Genomic DNA, 25,471 nt, shown 5'->3' on the forward strand with positions numbered 1-25,471 from the left:
AAGCTATGTATTACAAATTACAAAATTGATTGTTTTACTTTAAACTGCAAACATCATATTACTGCAGAATGTCAATCGTATTTAGGATCGTAGAACGCGTAATTATAATAATAATATTGTGCCAGTAATGATAGCGTACGCAGACAATATTGATTTTAACAATATTTGTCATGCATTAGCCCTACAGAGTAGTTCAAGATAAAAAAATGTCTAGGGGGGTGTTCATATTACTATATAGCTGTGGTTTATTAGTTTAGCAACAGCAGTAGTTTAGGTACATTGTATAGTGTAGCTTCATTAGAGTGAATTGCAGCGAAGACGGGTGTGTTGTTTTGTATAATAATATTAGGACTAAGTACAAATGTATTTTTAAAGATACCAATAATTTTTAAACTCTTTGAAACAAATTAAAATTTTAGTTTTATTTCAAATAATATAATATAAACACGTTGATAATAAATATGTTATTTGAACATCGATATGTAAATATCACTTATTAGAAATTCCATAAATATAATTTTATAGCATTTAGTTCAAAATCAATATATTATCTCTTGTTAAATTGTATTATTGTATTATTAATATTTAGATATTTATACGCACGTTTCCAGATATATTATTCTTGAACGTGATGTGAGTTTTAGACATAATAATGATCAAAATATCTTAGTGTACCAACCAACCTACTTGACATGTTCCAACTAATATCTACAGACTGGTATATTCTAGATAGAAACCTTCATAACATTTTGTAAGTGTTTGAATTGGGGATAACAAGATTTAATCTGAATTATCCTGAACTATATATCTCAATGCCATGGGAAATGTAAAGAAATTCTCACTCAATTGGTAGGTACTTAATTATTTTTAATAATAGCAATCATTGATGTACCTGCATGAAAAATATTAGGTAATAGAAAATTTTTTTTATGTAAGTATTGTTAATCCTTTACATTTTCAAAGATCGGAGATCGAAACTAAAATTTTCACTTCAATACAATACACTGAATTAATATTTTATTACTAAGTGTTCAACAAATAACTGCCACTTAAAATTTCTGATGTTTTTGGTTTTCTTAATTAATTTAAAATAGATACAATTGGACAAACTTATGCTGTAAGACATGTAATTGAAGCCTTAGTTTTAAATTTTAATAATTCACTACAGACATCTAATAATTATAAGACAATATGATATAACATAAAAGTATTTTTAGGGTTTTTAAAGGAAAAAGAAGATATTACAAAATTCAATTTACTATTAAATTGATACCACCGAATGGAAAAATTTTAATCAAACCTTGGTTCTGGTAACAAAATTAAAATTAAATAGATTCCTTGCAATACCATTCTGCAATGCCAGTTTTGGACCAGTTTATTTGAAATAGTTATATTGTACCTCAGAAATTTATCATCGAGCTGTTGAATTATTATGGTATAATTATGTTATTGATCACGTATAAGATTATGGTTATGCATAATGGATTGGAACTAACAGACTCAGCGATAGTGTTAATAAATACATTTTCTGGGCATCAATCAAATAGTAACGGTTAAATTGGTTACGTCATTAACCCGTGAGGCCGAGAAACGCCGATTTCATGCCACCCGCATAAGGGAACGTGATACTGTTTCAAACAACATTAATTTTGTTCAGATAATCAGGTTAGTGTCATTTCTATTCAAATATTGCTCCCAGAGAAAAAAAAATAGCACTCGAAATCTAATGTCTCGAGTATTTTGAAACATTCTGATAAACAGCATACGAGAAACTGTGTTGCCATTTTTAATGAATAAAATCATCTCGTTTCATTATAAATTATAATTATTATTGTGCATTTGTGCTTACATTTTCTACACAGACAAGATTATATTGTTATCTCTCAGTTTTTTTCAGATATGAATATAAGACATGAAGTAAGGCACTTATGTACGATAAACCTATTTCATTGAATTGAGACATCATCTAATTCTAATATAATATTAGGTACAAATTACTAATGCTTACGTATTATAAATTATAATGAGTCTTTTTACCTTTTGAAATGCGAAATATCAATAACGTGTGGTAAGTAAGTACTCCATACATTTTAATAAAATAAGTACATAGGTTGTTAAGGATTAATAGGAAAGTGTCACACCTTATTAATACATAAATAATAATATGATTAAATATTTATAAATCGTTCAAAAATATTATTCAGTTTACTTAAAGATATATTATTATCTCATACTAAGTTGTGATTTTCATAAAATGAAAAATAATATCTTTAAGTTATCACTTATCAATGTTATTAATTGAACTTTGAACTCTTTGATATAAATATTTAATATTTGAGTTTTAAAATTTAAACATAACATTAGATTATATAAAACAAAATTAGATACGTTATCTAGAAATATAAATGATTTTTTCGTCGAATTGATCCACATTATCTTCCAAAAATATTTAAATACCCCCTATTTAATATTTTAAAATAAATAATAAAATCCTTAATACAAATTGTGTTCGTTTAATGTTGTAATATAGATGTATAATTTCTTTTTACATAATTAGAATTAAAATGTTCACGTTTGATACATTTATATTATTGTAGTCAATAGCCGTACATATCATACCCATGGCTAAATAGTTATTTAGCCATGATCATACCTATCTTTATGATTTAATGAAATTGTAAAATGTTCATAAATATGTCGATCTATTGGAAATTATTAATCATAACCCTAAAATAACCGAATTAAAAAACGCGGTCTCATTTAAACATTAAATATAGTTAAAATGTTTTATCATTATTAATCATATCAACTATGGATATAATTTATACAATTTACAACATTTGCGAGATTATTATAATTTAATGACATTGTAAAATTATAATATTTAGCATAACCTACTAAGGCAATACGAATAGTTGGCCCTATGATATTTTCCGAAATTCGTTTTTTCACTGTAACAAAGGTTTTGTGTACATGATAATAAATTGGTATGTAACCTATTCTTACAAAGTACAAACAATGAAAATCAAATTTGATCGATAGCATATTTTAATGATGATGTCTTGTAATTATTAACACACAGAACGGATAATAAATTAAGAGGCATCAGCGACTCTACATTAATTATAATATTATTACCATTCAAAATCACACGAAAGTCCAATTAAACAGTTTTGAACTCAACTGTGAATTTATATACCTAGTCCCACAGTCCCATTTATCATTTAATGGTAATTAATAAATAACAAATCCTGCAGTGAAGTGTTTTTTTTTCTCATAATGCATTTACGCGTTATGCGAAGATAAAAGTCATTAAAGATATCTAAAACAAATTAATTTTTAACATTTAAGTTCAATAAATATAATGTTTTATTTTTCGTTTAACTTCTTCACTTTTGTTGGGTTTAATTACGTTATACATCTTAAAATAGTTACCTATCTTTAAGTTGCATCAAATAACAATTTAGAATTTCAATCGACTAACACAATATTAACTTCATTAATTTTTTGAATATTCATTCTATTAAAAATGTTTTTTTATGTAGCTATTATTTATTATTAATAGTCATAACAAACACTCATACCAATATAGTTGTTATTTTAAGTTTCTACTACTTAACTGTTTGTCTTCATATATTATGTCTTTTGATCTTTTGGGATTTACTCTTGTTAGATATTTAGAACAATATTTTTCAAACATAAGTACTTGATATTTATTTTACCTTTACTACAAACAACTTTATTTAAAATATCTGATAATAATTAATTAAGTGAATAGTTGAAATTATAAACTTATTAGTTATTACTTATAATATATTATGTACTATACTATATTAAAACTTATTAACACTGATATAAACATATAAAATAATATATCGTATTAAGAATTTGTAAAGTAAGTACTGAAGTAAGATTACTTAAGTATTAAACAAGAATATGTTGATTTAGATCAAAAGTAAAATGAAAAAATTAATGATATGCTTATATCATGTACAATAAATGTAAATGATATTTATTTTAATAGGTAGTACTCATTTTTAGCAAAAAAACGTGTGCAATTTAGATAGTTATAATCATGAATTAACTGTCAAAATTGTGTTTCATTATAGCATAAATAAGATATGAAAATTAGGACTGAAAATATTTCATATTTTAACACATGCATAATATGATACTATTATATTCGTAATACTCATAAGTAATAACTATACAATATTTGTTAGGAACTTGATGAAACATTTTACTATTTTCGTTTGATTTGTATTATTATATTACAATAAATGAACATAACTATAAAACAACTATTGAGTAATGAGGTATACCCCTTAATGTCTACACTATGACGTATTACATAATTAGATAAAATATTTAATAGATACCCTATAGGTATATATTCCAAATAGTAAAAACATAATTTTGGCGATACATAAAATAAATGAAAAATTGATAAACATTTCAAAAACCAAAGCTCAATAAGAAATCTAGTAATGATTATTAATAATTATTGTTATACTTAAATTAATATTAAGTTTCCATGATTCTGGAGTACATTTTGTCTATATCATAATATCATACTGAGCATGAATTTTTTTTTTTAATTTCACTTTTTTCAAAAATATTGTTTGTATTGGTTTTAATACGTAATAAAGACAATAAACATGTATCGACTATTTATATCAAATCCTAGTTATTCCCTTATAAAGTATATTATACCCATGGCTTAATTTAAAATTATAAGCTCCAATATTCGGTAAAATAATTAAGAGTTTTAAGTACCTACATATCAAGTATAATATGTATAAAAAAAATAATATATTGTTTTATATTTTTATTGTAATTTTTAGATACCTATAGGTACCTTCATTTTGCATAACATAAATATATGTAAACAACGAGTGTTCGTAGTTGTATGTTTAATATGTTATAAATATTATGTATACAATTTATTATATAGTAACAACATAAATGTTTTGAATGTATTGAACAAAAAAAGCTCCGATGTTAGCTGTAATTTATATATGAATGAAAAATATATATTATATTATAACATGTACTTGTATATTTTTTAATCAATTTTTTTTAAGTAAATTATATCAAGTCGTAATTTTATAATATATTGTACCATTATGTTCATGGTTTAAAATAAATGTTAATTCATATTATTGTAATAATTTTATTTCTATGTTTTATTGTTTTCAACATTTTAGGAATAACCCACTATACAGCTATACAAAACATCATACTTTATCGCAGTCGGAGGTATGCAATTAAAATTATCCACAACTTATTATTATATATGTACAAACAACATGAATTCATAAATACAGTTAATTTGCACAGGTCAAAAATTAACTTTAAAACTCTGTATTTTAATGCCATAGACTTTTTAGAATTTTTTTTTGATTGTGACCTGAGTTTATGGATACTTAACTCTCCGTCAAAAAAACAAAAACTGCGAAGTTCGCTCTTCAATAAAAAATTAAATTTTAGAAGAACATTATTGTATTCATTAACTAAAATGTGACCCAATCTCTGCCAATACAATTTAAATCTCTAGAGGCATTGATTGAAATATTTTCGAAAGCTCACTAGGGAGTGTTTTGTTTTGTTTATTTTACAGAATTACAAAGTTTTTAGTCTAAACAATAACGTATCTATCAAAACAATGATGTTTTCATACAAATATATCAAATTCAAATTTCTAGAACTCGAGTCTCAAGTTCATTAATCTTAACAGATTAGGCAATATCAAAATATTATGAAGTTGATAGATGAACTGTCATTGTATTTTATTTAAAACTTTTAGACACTTACAAGTGTTCAAGTGTTCCGAATCAATGGGATAAATAATCATTAAAAATATTCGTTTTTTTCAATTAAATTGTATAATTATATTTAAGTACAATAAGTACATGCTTAAGTGCTTAACTTAAGATACAATTTTGCAACAATAATTTCGGCAGTTTTAAATACTTACATACCTGCTTGTTAGTTATTTGTTTTTAACTTACTGCATAACCTAGGATTTATAAATAAATTTAATAAATATTATTAAACATAAATCGTCTACCAGTGTAATTAAAAGTTGTACATGGCACACGTGAAAAACAAAAATAAACAAATCCAAATTAGGCACAATATAGATATTAGGTGCATGAATGCCATTTAACTGTTATAGACTAGGTAGTAATGGTTACAAGTAAATCACAAAACAAACTATATTCAGCAGCCCAGCACATTTGGTGACTGTGAGAAAATTTAATTGAAAAAAACGATACTATTTTTCGTCTAGTAAGACTCAAATCAACACGTTTTATAAGTTAATCATGACGCGTAATGAAGCCGTATATTATAAAATATAGGTATAATATCTGACATCTGTACAACGTATGATGGATTGTAAGATTTGTAAATTGAACTGGCTCTGTAAATTAGTTTAGTGTTTACACGAAAAACAATGAAAAAATTACCTAATTATTTATAATTGGAGGATATATATTTTTTTTTAATTTAAAGATATTACAATGGTTAATGCAATGCTTTATTAAATTACATATTAATTCTTCATGAAAATCGTTTTCAAAATATAAATTAAAAGTAAAAACAAAATGTTTTCATAATTTAAGTTTATAATTTTTTTTCAAACTTCGTGCAGTCGTTCCGTAATCAAATAGACAAGAAAAACCATTATTTATAACCATTAAATAATATTTTTGTAAAATTTGGTTTTTTTCTTTTCGATAGGTACCTAGCTTATATTTTGGCACCCCTCAAAAGTGGCCGCTTGCAGCAGGAGCAGATGCTCCTTACACACCTTTAGAGGTTAGTGCAGCCCTGCGCTTGCGTCGTAAGCGTACGCACATTGGCGGAAAACCGAAAACCGTCTGGTCGACGCCACCGCCGCAGACGCGCTAGAAAGTAGAAAGCGTGTGCAAATTTCACACGACAACATTAATAATATTATTACACTCGAGCTTAAAAAAAAAAATGCGAGACCTTAGGGGTGGCGGCCGACCGCGAGCAGCGCAATCACCGTCACCTACTGCAATGTTTTGCACCTCACGTTGTCACGGCGGCACGCGCACACACCCACGGCTACACGAGTTCGATCGTCAAACCTCACCTATATATACAGGGTGATTTGTTTTTTTAACGCTCCCTCACCCGTTTCCGCGATTTCAGTTATCTGCTATAAAATTGCAAATTTTCCGTCTCCTGCAGCTCTGCGCATGGTAATATAGGTAGGTACCTGTATGAAATAACAGTTAAGTACATAATGTAGTTAAATTCGAAAAAATATATACAAATTCGATATTTCGATTTACTTAATTATATTAACGATTATCGGCCGTTTAGAGTATCTTTATTATACTATCACAAACTTGTTCAAAATAATTTATCCTCTTGCTGGTATGTGTATTTACAATATAGGTACCTACGTGTACCAATGATGGAACATACCATCGTCCAAATTTCCAAACCTTTGTTTAATGAATTAATAAGAAGAGGAACGTTATCGTTTAAACTTTAAAAACTTTAAAGGAAAGTTTTTGTTATCACATGTGACTAAGAACCAGTAGTTCTTGAGCAAACTTTTTTCAACTTACTTAAGCTTTTGAATTTAAAGTCGGCGAAAACTTTACTACTATATCATAATATAATATTCCCGTTTGACGTTAGTAATATTATATAGGTAACTATTATAATAACGATGTTCGATTTAATATTAGAAACATTTTTTTCATTTAAATATTTGGCATTATTTCCTCTAAAAACTCCCAAACATTTCAGTTCTCAATAAGTCATAAACTTTAATTATTCAAATGTCGAATACTGTGACAAACTTTGTTCGTTGGTACACCATTATGTAGATAGGTAGGTATGCATAAATTAATAGCAATTGTTCTTTTCTCGTGAATGGAAATCACAGATTAATTTTTCAAATAACTAATTAGTGCAAATGTACCGGTGTATCAGTATTTATTGGGGTTCGAAAAGAATATTAAGACGTTAGACGGTTTTCTTGCTTTATTTTAACCATTATAATTAACGTTTTCAAACCACACTAGGTAGCACGTATAGCTGCAGCTGCTTAAAAATGCAGTCCAAACATTTAATCGTATATATACTCGAGTTTAATAATTCAATTTTCCAAATTTACTGTGTAGGATTGTACCTATACCCACGAGTTATGAGATTATTAAATATATAAAATGTAAATTGGCAAAAAAAATGTTAAGTGAAAATAACAATAATACACAATAATTATTACAACAACGTGACAGTCAAAATGTATAATTTTAAAATAAAATAAAAAAGTTGACCGTAAAACTAGAACAAATCACACTGTACCAACAATTGCGAGTGTGAAATGATATGTAAGTATATAGTATATGTATATACGTATAAATTGTGTATTTTGTAATAACGATATATTAATATGTATTATATATATATTATGTATGTGTAGTATATATATATGGTATACCCTATACATATATATAGTATGTAGAGTATACACTATACGCAGTACACACACAATATATACAATATATATTATAATGACCACCAGCGCTCGTCGGCGGCAGAAGCATACTCGCTTTATTCTTTATTGTCCACGCCATTATATATATTACCTATATAGATACCGGCCGGCAATATATTATATACTCATACAGGGTGATTTGCCCAGCACACTCATCCCTATTTTTTTTTCTTTTAACCACGAATTGATTCAAATTACTATTTTGAGAATTTTAAAATATATCTCCCTACATAATTAAAGACCTTGATACATTAAAATTCTTTAGATTTTTTGAAAATGTTGATACCTGACCAATAGTTTTTGAATTTTAAAATGTTTATACTATAAAGATAATTAAAGTCTTTACAAATGGGTTTCCATATACAATATAAATTATATAATATTGGATCTAGTATTTATTATACTCTCACCTTTTTACTAATTATAAATGTTGATTGATTCATTATAATTACTAAGAGTGTAAAATCAGCAGAGCCCTTATTTTTTCCGAATCTATAATCGCGGACCTATATAGTCTTTAAAATATACAAAGTTATATAATTCATAAACTACTCATTCGAATTTTGATTTTGACCTTGTCAGAAAAAATATTCTCTAGTAATTTGCTGTAGAAAAGAAGAGAGTTCTCATTTGAAAAAAAAAACAAAAGTTTTTATCTCCACAAGACACGTCTCTCTTAAGAGGTATGAAAATCTAGAGGAATTAAAAATATCATGGGCTTAAGTATATATCTAAAAATGTCTAAACATCAGATTTTGAATGACTGCGCTCATTATTTTATAATTAAAAAAAAAAGGTGAGCATGCGATCGCCCTGTATAGTCACATATGTACTAAAACCCACTCATCACAATATTTTTATAAACAAACACACACACATGCGTAAGAATGTCTTCTGGTTCCTGGTTTTCATTCCGGTACAACGCAATAACAATACGCGACTCGTACATACATAGGTAAATAGCGAGGTACACACTTACACCTATAAACCTACTTATTGTACAAATATATTTGTATATATAGCCGGGTCTCTGGGGGTTACGACGGCAGACGACGTCCGGCAGCCGACCAGCGAGCACCGACTACTACACGACGGAGACGAAGAGGACAGCTCGCGGCACAGTTGTAGAAAATCGTACGACTTAATCGTACCCGGTGAATCGGACCGTCTGCTGTTGTTTCTATAAATCAAATCAAATCACATCATATTGTACAGCTACAAAGGTAGGACACGAGGCCGCGAAATGGGATGCGCCGGGAGCAATCCTTTGCCGGCTGGCGACTCGATGGTGGCGTCGGCTACGACCGACAGTCGCGCGATCGCTGCAGACGCGCCGCCGATGTCCGACACCGACAAAGCGTGTTCGATCGTCCAGAAGGTAGTCGGCGGCGTCAACATCGACGACGTAGTCAAGAAGATCCAAGGTATATACATATTATAATATGCGTATACGCACGTCATGCTCGTCTGTGCCGGCCTAACATTGCACCAAAGACACTGTCTCGTCCCTAAAAAAAAACACACACACAAGGCCTTGAAAAACTCATACAAATAATATGATCTATTCATATTATAATAGTTTAATATGTAATTATTATGAATAAATCGGTTTTAAAAACATTGTTTTACAAACAATATAAAAAAAAATAGGTAGTAGGTACTTAGGTAAGTATATTAAATTTACATATAGGATGATAGAAATGTTTTCCATGCAAACCATTGATTTTTTTTTTACAAAACTTTGTCATTTTTGCAGGAACACAAATAATGATGTGTTAATACCATTTATCTTTTCATCGATTTTGTTTTCGTAAAGCAGGTAGCAGCTATCATTATTCATGCTTGAAAATAATTTATTGTTTTAGTTTGTAAATAATCAGTTAAAAGCTATTTTGTAGTGACAGAATAAATATCAAGTAATTTAGTGTACATGTTACATAATTATTATGGTTTAGAATATTTAATTTTTACTTGTGCTAAAATAATAGGTACTTTGACGTTTCGATGCACATAACTAAAAATTATCTTTAAAATGCGAATATACCTATCTATAATTTATACCAGTGTGTATAGCATACAAATATCTATTATATTTTTATAGTTTAAAAATTAATTAACACGACTTTTATATGAATCTTGGAATATAGGTACGAGACACGAGGTCACGAGAACCTAAATACCCTAAAACTGACTGTTTGATGAATAAAAATAATAAATCCACTCCCACAAGTACTATTAAAATATATCTGTGTAACAAATAACGAAATATATTATACATTTGGCAATGCAGGAAATAAGCATTTGACCTCAACGTGTAGCCTTAAGGGATTAAAAACTTTTACTACAGCCGAATACCTAATAAGTAATAAGAGACTCGCGTGATATGTCGACACTAACACAAATCCAAAAAGGTGGACAAGTGAGCACTTGCTCTGCTGTACAGTAGGTGTCGAGTTGGTCACTGTAATGGAAGCCTTAAATTTTGATTCAATGATAATATATCATTGTACACAAAAAAAAGATTCTTAGCGAATATGGTCTGTTTACTCTGTTTTGACTATGCAAAGTACATTTTATGATGTGTTTTTTAATATTGTTTTATTAAATTAACTTATTTTACTATCAGTATTACGGAAAGTTGACTTAATTTTTATCAAAAACATTGCATTTATTATTTAATATTTTAACTATCATAAAAGTCTGTATTAATTGTTTTATTATGTTAATTGTTATTAACGTATAAATATAAAATAGGTAATAGCTTAAACTTAATCTAAATATTTTGAAAATGTCATAAAACCATATGTTGATTAGTGATTACATATAATTTTATAAGTCCCCACAAATAATGTTCTTAATTAAAACGGAATAACTACCATTATTATTCATCGTTTAAATATCTTATTTCATCAAAATTTAAAATGCCAAAAATATACTGTGTTTACATATTTTTTTAGACTTTCTGGAAACAATACGTATGAAATACTTGTCTACTTACCAGGAACATTGTTTTACATTTTTAATCCTTAGCTACACAAATTGAACAAAAATAATAATTCATATTTGTATGGTGTTATAGCGCCCTTACACTATTAACGGCCTTTGTTAATTATAGATCAATAATTTACTCGGTAGTTAATTTATATAATATTTTAGAGGTATTTTCTATTTTTTACATATTTTTCGGTTCAAATACCAACCGTCGCATCTCAAGTTCCAAAGCTTCGTAGGTAGGTAGGTAGGTTATAGTTTATAAATATATAATTAACTTACTAAGTCACAACACGCGTTAATCAATATATTATTATACATACCCAGCGGCTAGCTCTGAACTCTTATCGAAAATAATCGTCAATCAAACATTGAAACATTTGTGGGTAATAAACAAACACCATTTTGGATTCCTCCACAACAATACGTTTACAAGTGTTTATAGGTAGGTAAAGATATTCTTATAATAATTTATTATCGACTCAAACTTTTTTTTTTCTTTATTAGGTATATACAATCTGTTCCTTTAGGGACGATAAGAATATGTGATATTAGAACAAAAATATTTACATAAAAAACGTGATGGGAGGAGTCACCCAGTGGTTATACTACCCTAACTTGATTTTTTTTTTATAAGTTACTCGTTGAGCTCGACTCAAACTTAATTTTTTTCTTAATGCTGACAATTTTCAATGATTATCTAATGATTTCATTAATTTGCGAGTATACTAAAATATTCTTTCACCATTTATATAACCGTCCTTTCCTGTTCGCTTTAAATCTAAAAAATACAGATTTTAAAAAAGTTTTATTTTATTAATAAAGTATGCGCATTACACGTTATTCGGCATTAGGTAGGGGTAAGATAGAAGAAAAATATTGCACAAAATAACAGTCAAACTTTTAGCAACGCACACTTAAAAAGCAATTAATCCATTTCATTGATTATTGTTTCTATTTTCAAATACTATTTTTAAATTTATTTTTCACTGAGCACCCGTATACAAATTATAACTTATTAAATTAAAATATGATATTTTTTTAATATTATTTATAATAACAAAAGTGTTTTCTTACTCCTTAAAATGTATCTGAATACTGAATAGTAATGTAATATTATGCATAATGCATACTGCAAATTTTAAAGTGTTTATAAGTAGGTACGGTAAGTTAAATTAGTATAAACTACCTACCTATAAATTATTATGTTGACTTAGAGATAATCTCTTAAAATTAAAAAACTAGTTACGTTTTGTTATTATTAACATACAATATTATAATAAAAGTTTTGTGGGGTATGTATTTTATGACTTTGTTTTCACATGTATGAAATTTAAATTTAAACTTCATGAAACATTTGAATATAACTAATAGCTTAGAGCTCTTGCGGTATGTGCAATATACATTTATATGTTATATTTAGCTTATAATATGAGATGGTTAGGTTAGATTAGGTAGCTAGGTTTTATAACTGATAAATTAAAAGTTTCGGATATAGCTTATTTCCAATGTATAAATTAAATAAGTAAACGCTATATTAACGTAATAGTATGAAGACTACGCCTGTATAGTTAATAATTATTAATTTACCAGTAAGAATATCCATTACCTACCCTTATAAACTCTATACCTACCTATTATTTATGTTAGTAGCTAATTAGTACTTTAGTAAGGATTTGGAAATATTGTTTTTTTTTTTAATTAAGTATATAAATAATAAATAATATTAAGCTTTTATTTTAGATTCTGATTGATGGTATAGCATAAAAAATATTTATGTATATACATATATATGTATAGCTATACAACTACAATACTACATAGTACATATGTTATAGAAACATTAACTTGTCACCATTATGTTTATTATTTATTTTTATAAATCATTTTTAAAATATTTATACTCATTTTAAGTTATCTATACTATGGATCTACGAAGCTTTACTTGCAGTACTTTACTACTGTACGTCGGTATCAATTAAAAAATTAAAAGTAATATGAAATAATATTATGATAAATGAATAACTATTAACTATTTTATAGTTATAGTTTACATACATTTTTTGTAAAAATTAGTTTTGAATACCGTACTACTAATTCAAAAATAAATAACTTATAGTAATACACCTATTGAATATATTATAAAAATAACATATCCTTATAAACAGAGAATGACACATTGTTATTTTGTTACGCATTCGTGTTATATTAATTGTGTGGAAATCGAACGGTAGTCAACGGCCTTAGAACTAGTTATAAAATAACTACCTGTACAGGGATTTGAGTTAAATCAATATTACGTGCCTGCAGACATCGTCTGGCAAGTGGAAAGCTACGTGGATGTGCACTATTTTTTTATTGTGTACGTGTTTGATAAGTCACCTAAAATAACAACTAATATATCATATATAGTATTTGATATAGAGCCGTGTAATGACTAACTACTACTGGAACATTATGTAAACATACCGCTGCGTATAGCACTTAACCTACCTAATTAAAATCAGTGTATTATTGTTGTTAATATTATATATTACCTACAGAAAAGTAGAGAACCTATAAATACTGAGTATGAGTCTAGAGGAAGGACTTTCATAAACTAAAAAACTATCAAATATGCAATTAAAAACATCCACTTATGAATAAAAAATTCTCAAATAGGTATACTGTAAAAAAAAATAATAAAACACAATCCATGGTTGCTAAGTATTACTCGCACATGACCTGTAATAAAAATACCTGTATACTTACATAATAAAAAATTAGTAGATAAAGTTTGAGTACAGTTTATACTGAAATACCCAGGTATTGATCATAAAGATTTGGTAACGATCGACTTTAAACGACAACTCCAAAATTAAATAAAAAAAAAAAATTTGACTTGAGCTTAACAAAAATATTTACTAAAGTAGGTACTTACGTGATTTACAACGAGCTATCAACAATATATTATCCACTACATTAAATATTGATTTAAAAACGTAAAAATAACAAAATGATGCACTAAAAATATCGATTATTTCATCGGCAACGTTGTAAATATTGTATTATGCACTAATTTAGCATACAATAAGATCAACAAAAAAAAAAATATGCAAACGAATGAAAGTCCTTGCTCTGTCTCTTGTTCCTACTTCCTGCTACGCACAATATTTAAATCACAAAATTATAAAATACACACGAATTTCAACAATAATTGATTTTCAATAATAAATTGGACTATACCCATACACAATTTCAAGTACTGTGTTTTTTTAAATAATGCGTAGCTTATGCCTTGTGGCTTGTGGTATTGCATATTAATTTTATTTTTTATTAGTCATCCAATCATCCTCCCCCAAATATTCTGGACACACGCGTTGTGCTTAAAATGGTTTTATAAATCAAATTTTATATTTGTACCTATGTATTATTATTTATTCGTCGTTGTTTAATTTAATAATTATTTTTAAGCTTTTTTCATTAATCATGCAGATTTATGCGTTTCCATAACATTTCGTAAAACTAATTTAATATGTTTTACTCGAAAAAAATTAAACAAATATATCAAAAGCATTTTTGAACGAATAAATAATTAGTGGATGGACATAAAATTATTTAAATAAAGGATGATAAAACCTTTTTAGATATTTTTTAGATAGGTAGTTAAATTATATAATAGTGTAATATACCTATTATACTTATATCTAATATGAGATAATATTAATTAAATTAAAATAGGATTGATCAAAAATATTATAATACGTTTAAAATTGTAAATGCGAAGGCAATTAGTTTATTGTTAAAGTATTTTTAAAATTCACTTCGAAATTGTATTTTTTTCATACTTTTAAAATAAATATACCTACTTTAGATGTATATTTATGAATTTAACGACATGATTCATGATTATATTACTCAGAATTGCGGCCAATAACTATATTATATTGCATCCACCACCATGATAGTTATCAGAAAAAAATCGATACACTTAATGCTCTTTTGGTGTTCCTGGGCAACAAACACTAAACAACATGTCAGTAGTAAAAAAGTTTTCCGGTAGGTACCTACTCTACATGACTACATGTACCTACGGAAATCAATTGACATTTATACTCCTCATATATTTACACACACGCACTGGCTGCATTTCCTTTCACTTGATGAACTATTGACGATGAACGACCATTTTTTTTTTTTGACAAGTTTCGATTAAATAGGTCAATTTCTGATGAATCGGAAGTGTGAATGGTGACGGTGAGGGTTGTATATGAAGGATGGGCACTGCAAGTGTTCCCATTCTGCCAAGCAGCGCCTCGACAATAGGTTGCGTCCCGGAGAATGATTATGATAAATTGTATCTTTATACCTACTTAAAGAGAAAAATGAGAGTGAAAAAGAAAACAGTAAACAATAACAAAACGTTCTATATATTATAATGCGTATTCAATATGTGCGTGTATATAGGTACTGTTTTTATTGTGCCACCTTCTTGGAAGTGTCTTCAACGCAAGTAGAATTTTGACACATTTTTTCTCCACTCGTTATTATTATTCGTTAAAATATAAGGCATCATTTCGTACAGTTCTATCATCATTAAATAAAAAATTGTTTGTTATTTTTTATGTACTCAATACGTACCTACTTTTTAAAACAAGATAAAAGATAAAAAGATAAGCATTATTTATAAACGCGATGGCTATCTTAGTAAATAGTAATATAGACATATGAAGTAATTCACTTTCCTGCTCTCATTAAAATGTAATCCAAAATACATTGTTGCTTGCTTAGTTGCGTGTATAATGATAATAATACTACCGATTCTAATAATGAAAAGAGCGCTTCACAATCACAGTGTCGTGTCAATTAAAGTAATTAATATATTATTTTTAGAATCATCAATAATATCAATCTGTGAACAGTCTAACTAGAATGTAACTACAGGACCAACAATTTAATTTACTGAACTTTGTGGTAGTCATTGAGTCGTGTTGGTAGATACAATTACATTATTACAACCGCATTTTTCAAGCCAATCTGAAAAGTTATTTTACACGACCTAACACGACTTTATAGCAATATAAATGTATCATATATTTAGTAATGTAGGCTGTTGACGTAGACTGCCAGGCTCAGAATCGTTTTTCTTATTCGATGACAATATAATATCATTGAATTCAGGTTGAATACATCCATTACACAGTGACCTATACGACGTCACGATACATGAGATACAGTTGAGTGGTGCCCACTTTCCCACCTTTTTAATTATCAGTATTCTTGTACAAGACTAGGCTATTACCATTGTACATAGTAGGTAATTACATCTATAATACTAGCGCATTCGTAAAATACATAACTTTTCCCTATTTATGTATTGTTTTAAAGTGGGTTAATATATTGATTGTTGTGAGTAAAAATTTATTCGCACATCTCCAGGTCGTATATAGGTACGTTTACAGGGTTTATATTCATTTTTACTCATTTATATATATATCAAATATATTTCATATATCACAATAGGACGAATAAGTTGAGTTTGTTGTAACTATATTCTACCGTATTGAGTTTTCTAGTGAAAATCGTATAAATATTTAAATCGATATATTTGGCATAGTAATATATCATGAGGATGATATATTTTAAGCGTTGCAAGTTTCCTCACCACCTTAGCACACATTAATCATTGACAAGTATAGGTGCGGTGTAAAATGTTTGTGTCATATTTAATGTTGCATGAGGTATTGCATAATGGAGTGTTTTTTTATATTGTGGTGTCTCCAAGTGGCAATCCACTTTAGGCATAGTTCACAGCTAGAGAAAAATGGGCGAACCGATGGTCATTCTGTGTTGAACAAATAATAGGGGAAAAGATGTTGATAATTATCTTCTCCTATTTTTTAGGTTAAACTAAAAACGTTAATTTTATAGTGTTGATATCACTTATTAACTGACCGAATTCGCCCACCATGTCCCATGACAGTGTTGAATCCAAGACTTATACACTATGATAAGTTTAATTATTATCATCGGGAGCCCGAATAAACTAGATTCTCCGTTTCCGACACAAAAACAAAAAGAAAAATTTAAAACAAAATGAATTTATACCATAGAAAAACAGTATAATATACAAACATTTTCCGTCCATACATACATGGATATATTTCTGTCTATTACTGAGTTGAATACTGCGTATATGTATTTTGTTCATTTTCAAGTATTTTTTGAACTTTCATTGGAGTGTCTCACCATTTTTTTTAGCGTATTTATTACCTATTTATTTTACCGTATAATTTAGGAGTCCAACATTTTACAGATAACTTTTTGTACACAGAGTGAGCAACACATCCAACTAAATTAATTTGACCCGTGGTATAGTTTTGAGTATTTTCACAGTATTATCGCATCCAACAGCACAAACTCTATAGTTTATTTTCAATGTCCCAAAATTTAAAAATAGATTTAAATTATTGACAAGATGTATTTAAGTATGGGACTGAGGGACTTCCACTGTTTTTAAAACTCTTGTACGTTAACACTATTTTCCCAACTAATGACAAGTTATACCTAAATAACTATGTCTTAACAATGACGTCCAAAACCCGATAAATTGCATAAACATGAGTGAAATATTTTACATTTTCATTTTCATTTTATCAGCTGGTTTAATGGAGACAACATACTCAGGTACAGCCATTTTCATAAACTCAAGAACCTCCCACTCCCTGCTTCTACAATAGACACTCAAAGTTCTAAACGAGTCTTTTGTTGATTCCTTAGCACGTTTAGTTTTACTTAATAATTTTTGTGGAATTAAAGTGTTTGACGTACTTAGTTTTGGACTTGAACATTGTAAATAATTCAATTTAAAATTATAAAATATATTTATATTACAACCTACAGAATATTTGTATTTTTTACAAGACGCTTTTAATTGTATTTGACATATAGCTAATTCCTTTTTTTGCTAATTGTAAAACTAAAATATTGCCATGTATCGCTCCTAACACCAGCCAACGGCACTACATTTTATAGTTAATTTTATTACATTGGACTCCTTTATAATGCCTACACTGCAATATGAAAATAATATTTGTAAGACAATTTGTAGTTTAAAAGTATATTTGTAAAAATTAAAATGTTACTAATAATTTTAATAACAAATAACTTTCGTATGCAAATAAAAAAATGTAAATTGCGTTAATTTATGATTTTTGTATACTAATTTATTTTATTATAACAACTTCTGTTTACCATTTAGCAATAATATGCAAATGTACAAAATATATTTATATGATATTTTGTATGAAGCTAGTAAATTTAAACAACAAGTATTTTTTTTCGAATTCCCTACCATCTAATAGTTCGTAGTCACGGAATATATTACACGGAATAGTGTTACTTATTAGTTATTATCGTTCATTTCAGATTAGTTGTACCTTATATGGGTACCTAAGTACTTCGTGTTTCTTTATAAATATAAATGAAAAATATTCATGGTTTATTGAATAGTTTTTCCATTTTGCACTTTCCACTTATTATAATATTATATACGGTTAAAAAATATATACATTACACTTGGTCTTAATTGGTCTAGAACTTAATATCATATTTAGAATAATACATATTTATTTTCCCATGTATTAAATTTGTTAGACTTACTAATAAAATTGAATAGAACTTGTTAAAAATGCTATAACTTGCCTATAGTCGATCAACATGTTTTGATAATATTTCACGTCTATTGAAAATCTGTAAGTATGCATTTCGTGTAATTATTTATACCTACAAAATACAAGCCAGGCACATTTTTTGATTTGTAGATAGATCTACACTATAAATATGGTGCTTTCGTTACTCTTCACTTACGAACAAATATTATATTTAAGTTAAAATTGTTTAATAAAATTGGAAAAGAGCTGTAATATGTAATAAACTGTAAAAAAACAATTAATGGCTCCCAGAAGTTGTGTATGGAACAATGAATAATGAATAATAAAATACAATATGATAAATAACAATGAAAACAAACAAAAATAAAATACACAACATAGTATAAAATCAATACATTTCTAATGCTCCACTTATAATCATATATTATATGTTACATAATTTATATAGAGTTAAACTTCAATCGATTTTATAATTTAACAATGTTATCGATCGAATTAAATTAATGCGAGTATAATACAAAATCTGATAACATCCTAGTAAGTTATATAGTTTTTAACTTAACCAACGATAATAATTTAAAAAATGTAACTACTATACACTGATCCTGTGATAAGTTTAATTATAAAAAAATACTGATTAATACGTACCTACCAAAGCTATAATAATTTTAACAATTTAAATATGTATTAAGAAATTCACGAAATTTACTAAGAGGTTAGTTTTTAGAAAATTGAAATAAAGTAATTTACTAATTTTTATTGTAAAATATTTTATTTAAAATTAACTAGGTAGTTGGTTGTAGGTATATACTATACATATAATATATAATAGTGTATATCGTGTTTATGTAAAACTCACTTAATTTGACATAGTGTCATAGTATATACTATATACTATAAAAATTAAAAACAGTCATGATCTATCATTCCTCGTCACCTGAATTCAAATGTTTCGAAAATAATAATTACCATTTTAATTGCATACATAATGTGTATTGTATATGTTTATTTAAGAATATAATTATTGTTCAGTGTGATACAGGTAGGTACCTACCGGTTTTACTTACAAGTAATCAGCACCTGTTATAATTAACCCAGAAATAATTTAATACAAATGGTTAAAAGTTAAAACAACGATCTGAGCTGCAGGGAACCTGGTAGGAAATGTGAAATCATTGTCAGTAAATCATGAATTTAAACTGAACTTTATACTTTAGGATCACTGTAGTATTTTAGTATGAACCATCGACATTTTAGCGATCTTCGAAAATAGAATAGTTTAGCAGTATACATTAGTCTACTACCAAGGTATACTGGTATATTATGTTTTATGTAGACACCGAATTATAACTTTTAAGTAAATGCGATTTTGTAGAATTCCTAATTTAATAGTAATTTTAATGTTTCAAATTATTAAGATCAACGGAAGAATTTCAAAAACAACTATGAATATTTGACATGAACATTGTATAAATAAAAGCCATAACCGGGGTCTCACTTATTAGTTGTTAGAATAAAATATTTATATAATAAAGTTAATAAAGGTAAATTAATATCATAAAGGTACCTACTTTGAAATTAATACTTTTATTTTGCAATAATATTATGTATTTTTATGCGTTACAATTTGTATTACGTCAATTATATGTCAAATTCAACATAAAGTTATAGAACTTCAATTTAAAATAAACCTTTTAGATACAAAGAAAAGTTCTCATACCTCATAAAATATACAATAAGATATTCAGACATTTGCGGCACGTATTTGAAAATGAATAAAATATTAAATTATTAAAATGTTACTTTTTTCGTGAACTAATAAATTAATTTTTCATTATTAATCAATATATACCAACTTTTTACAAATAAATAGAAATAACATCAATTTTTAGTTTTTGTTTTAATGAAAATTATTTTTTAACGATAGTACTAACTCTGAACTCAAGTAAAATATCATAATTATTTGTTATTTCAAATAAGATAATAACAATAAAATATAATTTATGAGTTTGAAAAATGTTTTAAATTATAGTCAACAGATATCCAATTAAGTATAAATTATATATATGTCTATTTATATATGATAATTTAATTATAATAGTTTATAATATTGACTTTTAAATGGTTTATGATATTATATTTTAATGATATATGTATATATAAAATAAAATCTATACTTATATTCTATACTGTAAAACTTAAACACTCTGTAATGACGAATAGAGGAAGACATAGTGACTCTATGACAGTATTGAATTAAAGAAAAAATTATTATAAAAATAATTAATATTAATAAAACCTACGACATAATTAAAAAAAAAAAATCAAATTGTATAAATGTTCTAATTTTAGTTATAGTATCTATGACCTAAGTCTCATATTTAAAGACAATTTCGTTGTGCAGAACATCAGCTTTGGAAGTTCTGTTATGGTCTCATTATTGGTTAAAAAAAATTGTCTAGACGTTAACCATGGTTAATTATTCTAGATGTCGGCGGAAGCATGGAAAATTTGATGGACGAGACTCAAGAAAAATTCAGTTCGTTATTTGGAAAAGCAGAACAACAAGTCGAAGATGTAGAAAAATCAGTAGATGATAAAGTAAATGATTTTACTTCAACTATGCCAGAGTAAGTGGCAATTATTATTCCATGGATATTTGTATCGTTTGTTGAAATTATAAATGACGATTGAGTATTATGGCCTATACTTAAAGTATAAGAGACATAGGTACTCCATCACATGTCACTAATAAGCTATAGTGTAAATCGATTACCTCTCATGATCATCTTACAACATGTACAAGTTAATTTATTGTTATTTTAAGTACCTATATATAATATATATATATATAACTATTTACCCGTGTATTTTATTCATAAGCTGATTTAGAGTGTATATGTATATGTCAAGTACCAACGTAGGAATAAGGTATATTATATAGTGTATTCATAGTGTATACAGCGTGACTAAACCAACAAATATTAATAAACAACGTTAAAAAAATTTAAATCGTACATTTTGTATATCAATTATAAATATTAACTATTTAGACTACCTTAATTGATGTTCTATAGAATATAATATGCTCTGCCTTTTCATGGTTCAAAAGTATTTTACGCCGTGTTTTAACACAATTCATTGACATATTATAATGTAGAGTTCATACATTAAACAAGTTGTAAGTATCAAGTATGTGTAATATATGTATTTAAATATCTATTTTTCTTATTAATTTATTTAAAAAATGTATTACAGATCTCTTAATAATTTTAAATAGTAATGAATGTACATAATGTTCATTATGAACTGCTAAATAAATGATAATTTATCCTGCAGAAATCGTTGGAATATAATATTATATTAAGCATTTATACGTACGACGCGATGGGCCGAATCGTCGAGGAAATATAGTATTATAGTACAGTTTATATTATAAATACACCAAAAAAAAACGTCTCAAGCCTCCTAAAAATAAATTATTATATTCATAATTATTTTCGTGCATGGTGTTCAGAAATCATTAGACAAATTATAGATGTACAAGACGAGAGCATCCGCTTATAGAGGTGTTATCCCGACCGATAAAAAAAACCTATTAAGACTAAAATCGCAGAACTTAATAAACTTACACCCCCAAGACACCAGAGCGCGAGGGCACGCAATATCCGGCCAGCCAAGGGTATATGCAAAACATAGATATTTATAGAACACTCGTGACGTGGTATTAGGTATTCATGCCACATTACCATGTATATAACAATAAATTGTGAACACGGGTCACTGCAGACTTGCCTAACCATACGTTTTATGATGCAACATGATACGAATGTATTTTATAGCTGTAGCCTGTAGGTCTATATTATATAGTTATTACACTTTATTTTAACGATTACGAATATGTTTCTATTGACTAATAATTATTTTAATGATGTGACTACAAGTTCAAGTTCGTGATAGTCTACAACCAAAGGCACCCACTAGGGGCACCCCATAAAATGAAACGATAGTATTTTCTTTAAATTGTAAATAATAAACTGTTTTTACAGATGACATTATTCTACATGGCATATTAGTTATTACATAGGTACGTCGTCTATCCACGTTATAAACCTATTTTTTTTCTGCATTATTTAATAAAAGCAATTCTATTGGTTCTAAGTTTTTTTTTCCATGATATTGTCACACCCTCCCCCTCTAGGTTCTAATTGATGGGCCCCGTTGAATACAATTAACGTCCTGTGTTGGAAACATCATTTCATAACATCATATTTGATATTTATTATAAGTATGTTTTACAGCCACTTGATCGGGTGTATAAAAAACGCACAGGGGTGTTTGCACCATACATGACTCATTATCCCGTTGCGGGATAACGATGGATAATTTACACCTATTTAGACCAATAGTTTTCTAGAACAACAATAATGTATATGATAAACCAATTAATGAGTTTTTTTAAGTCATATCAAAGTGTCAAAGATATCGTTTTAATTTATTTTATAACAGGTTTTTTGCTTGGGTTCCTAAAATGTTTTTTAATTATTTATTTTAAAATAATTTTTAGAGTAACTAAATTATCTTTAAGAAAACCAAAAATAAATAATTAAAAAACATTTTGGGACCCAAGTAAACAGTCTGTTATAAAACAAATTAAAAGAGTGACTCTTTTATAATATTTCTAAACCATCGATGAAACTTAATCATACAATAAGACTTCAATTCTTACACAATAATATAATATGAAATTATCCTGAAACATTATTTTTATCGAATACAATTTCATTCAACAACTCAATTCTTTAAGGTTGCAAAAATCATTAAAAAATCATTTCTCTTGTCCTGCTCACGCGAGTGCCTTGACCTTTGGCTGTTATAGAGGTAGACACGCAAATCGTCAGTTAGTAACACCAAATTACGTGTACTTACAATCAAGATCAAGATTTATTTTTAATATTATTATTAACCTTTTAAATAGGTTATAATTTTATTTTGAATGTGTTTTTTATTTTTTAGAAAACCTAAAATACAAGAAGTTATTCTTCTTACAGTTGAAGAAACTAGAGTAATACCAATAGACTTAATCAAATCAGAAATTCTAACAAATGGAAATGATGCCGTGATTGAAGGGGTAAATAACAGTACAAAAGAAGAACAGACGGCAGAAAAATCAGAAGATTCACTGATCGACGCAAAAGAAAAACAAAACGAGGAAGAAGATAAAGTAGAAGAAGAAAAAGTTGAAGAAGAAAAAGTCGGAGAAGAAAATGTCGAAGAAGAAAAAGTTGAAGAAACAAAATCTGAGGAAGAAGTAAAAGAAGAAGAAGAAACAAATGCTGAAAAAGAAAAAGTTGAAGAAAATGAAGTAGAAGAGTAGAATCAAAGTTCGTAAATTTACTAAAGGACGGCTCAAAATTATATTAAATACATTTTATACAAAAAAAAAGCTATTCGAAAGATTTATGTACCTAGTGGGATTAATAATTTTATACATTATATTTTTTGATAATATTTTATAGAATTAAAATTGCATAGGTATGTATAATATAAATGATATCTACATAATATTATATCTTATGGCTATAGTTTAGCTAGGTATAGTCAAAGAAAAAAATATATGTAATTAAATAATTTTATAATTTTCAACAATGTATAGTTATTTTATTATATTGTGTACTATTTTAAGATATTTTTTATATTAAAGAAAAACAATTTTAAGTTTAAATTTATCTAAAAAATTGAACTTGTTGAGGAATTCAACAGTACACAAATAGACATTTGCGTCTGAAAAGGCACCGTTGACTTGGACTTCATAAATAGATTTTTATTATTTTTAAATCAATTATATTATAAGTATTTATTTCTGAGTGTCTTAAAGCTTATAGTAGGTATAATAAAATAAAGTAAAATGATTTGATAATTTTAGGAACAATCCTATGTTTACATTGACTGTGATATATAATCATAATTAACTATATAGTATTAACTACTATATATATTAAAAAGCTAAAACCATGAAAAGAATAATCAATTACTAATTGTTAAAGGACTGGTCAAAAATGTGCATCTTTTTAGTAAAACCTCAAATATCGACACTGTATTAAAACATATAAAATGACAAACTTTTAAATGACTGCATTTTTAATGTATTTTTAGAACATACCTATGTTTTGTTAGTTTTGAGCGCATCGGTGCACAAAACGTCCTAATTCCTAATCCTATCATACTTATATGTTATAAAGGATGTCGATTTAATCATACTTATATAAGCAGGTGTTACGTC

The 25,471-nt window shown here is 27.2% G+C and overlaps 1 protein-coding gene across 1 annotated transcript; it reads left to right on the forward strand.

Moving 5' to 3' along the window:
- Window positions 1-8,565: 8,565 nt before the first annotated feature.
- Window positions 8,566-25,030, forward strand: LOC111042142 (ring-infected erythrocyte surface antigen-like). Its single transcript, XM_022326662.1, has 3 exons — window positions 8,566-9,969; window positions 21,677-21,818; window positions 24,205-25,030. The coding sequence occupies exons 1-3, from the start codon at window positions 9,789-9,791 to the stop codon at window positions 24,563-24,565; spliced, it is 684 nt and encodes a 227-aa protein (XP_022182354.1). The 5' UTR covers window positions 8,566-9,788; the 3' UTR covers window positions 24,566-25,030.
- Window positions 25,031-25,471: the final 441 nt, after the last annotated feature.

This window comes from Myzus persicae, unplaced genomic scaffold, assembly GCF_001856785.1.
Source record: "Myzus persicae strain clone G006 unplaced genomic scaffold, MPER_G0061.0, whole genome shotgun sequence".
Lineage (NCBI taxonomy): Eukaryota > Metazoa > Arthropoda > Insecta > Hemiptera > Aphididae > Myzus > Myzus persicae.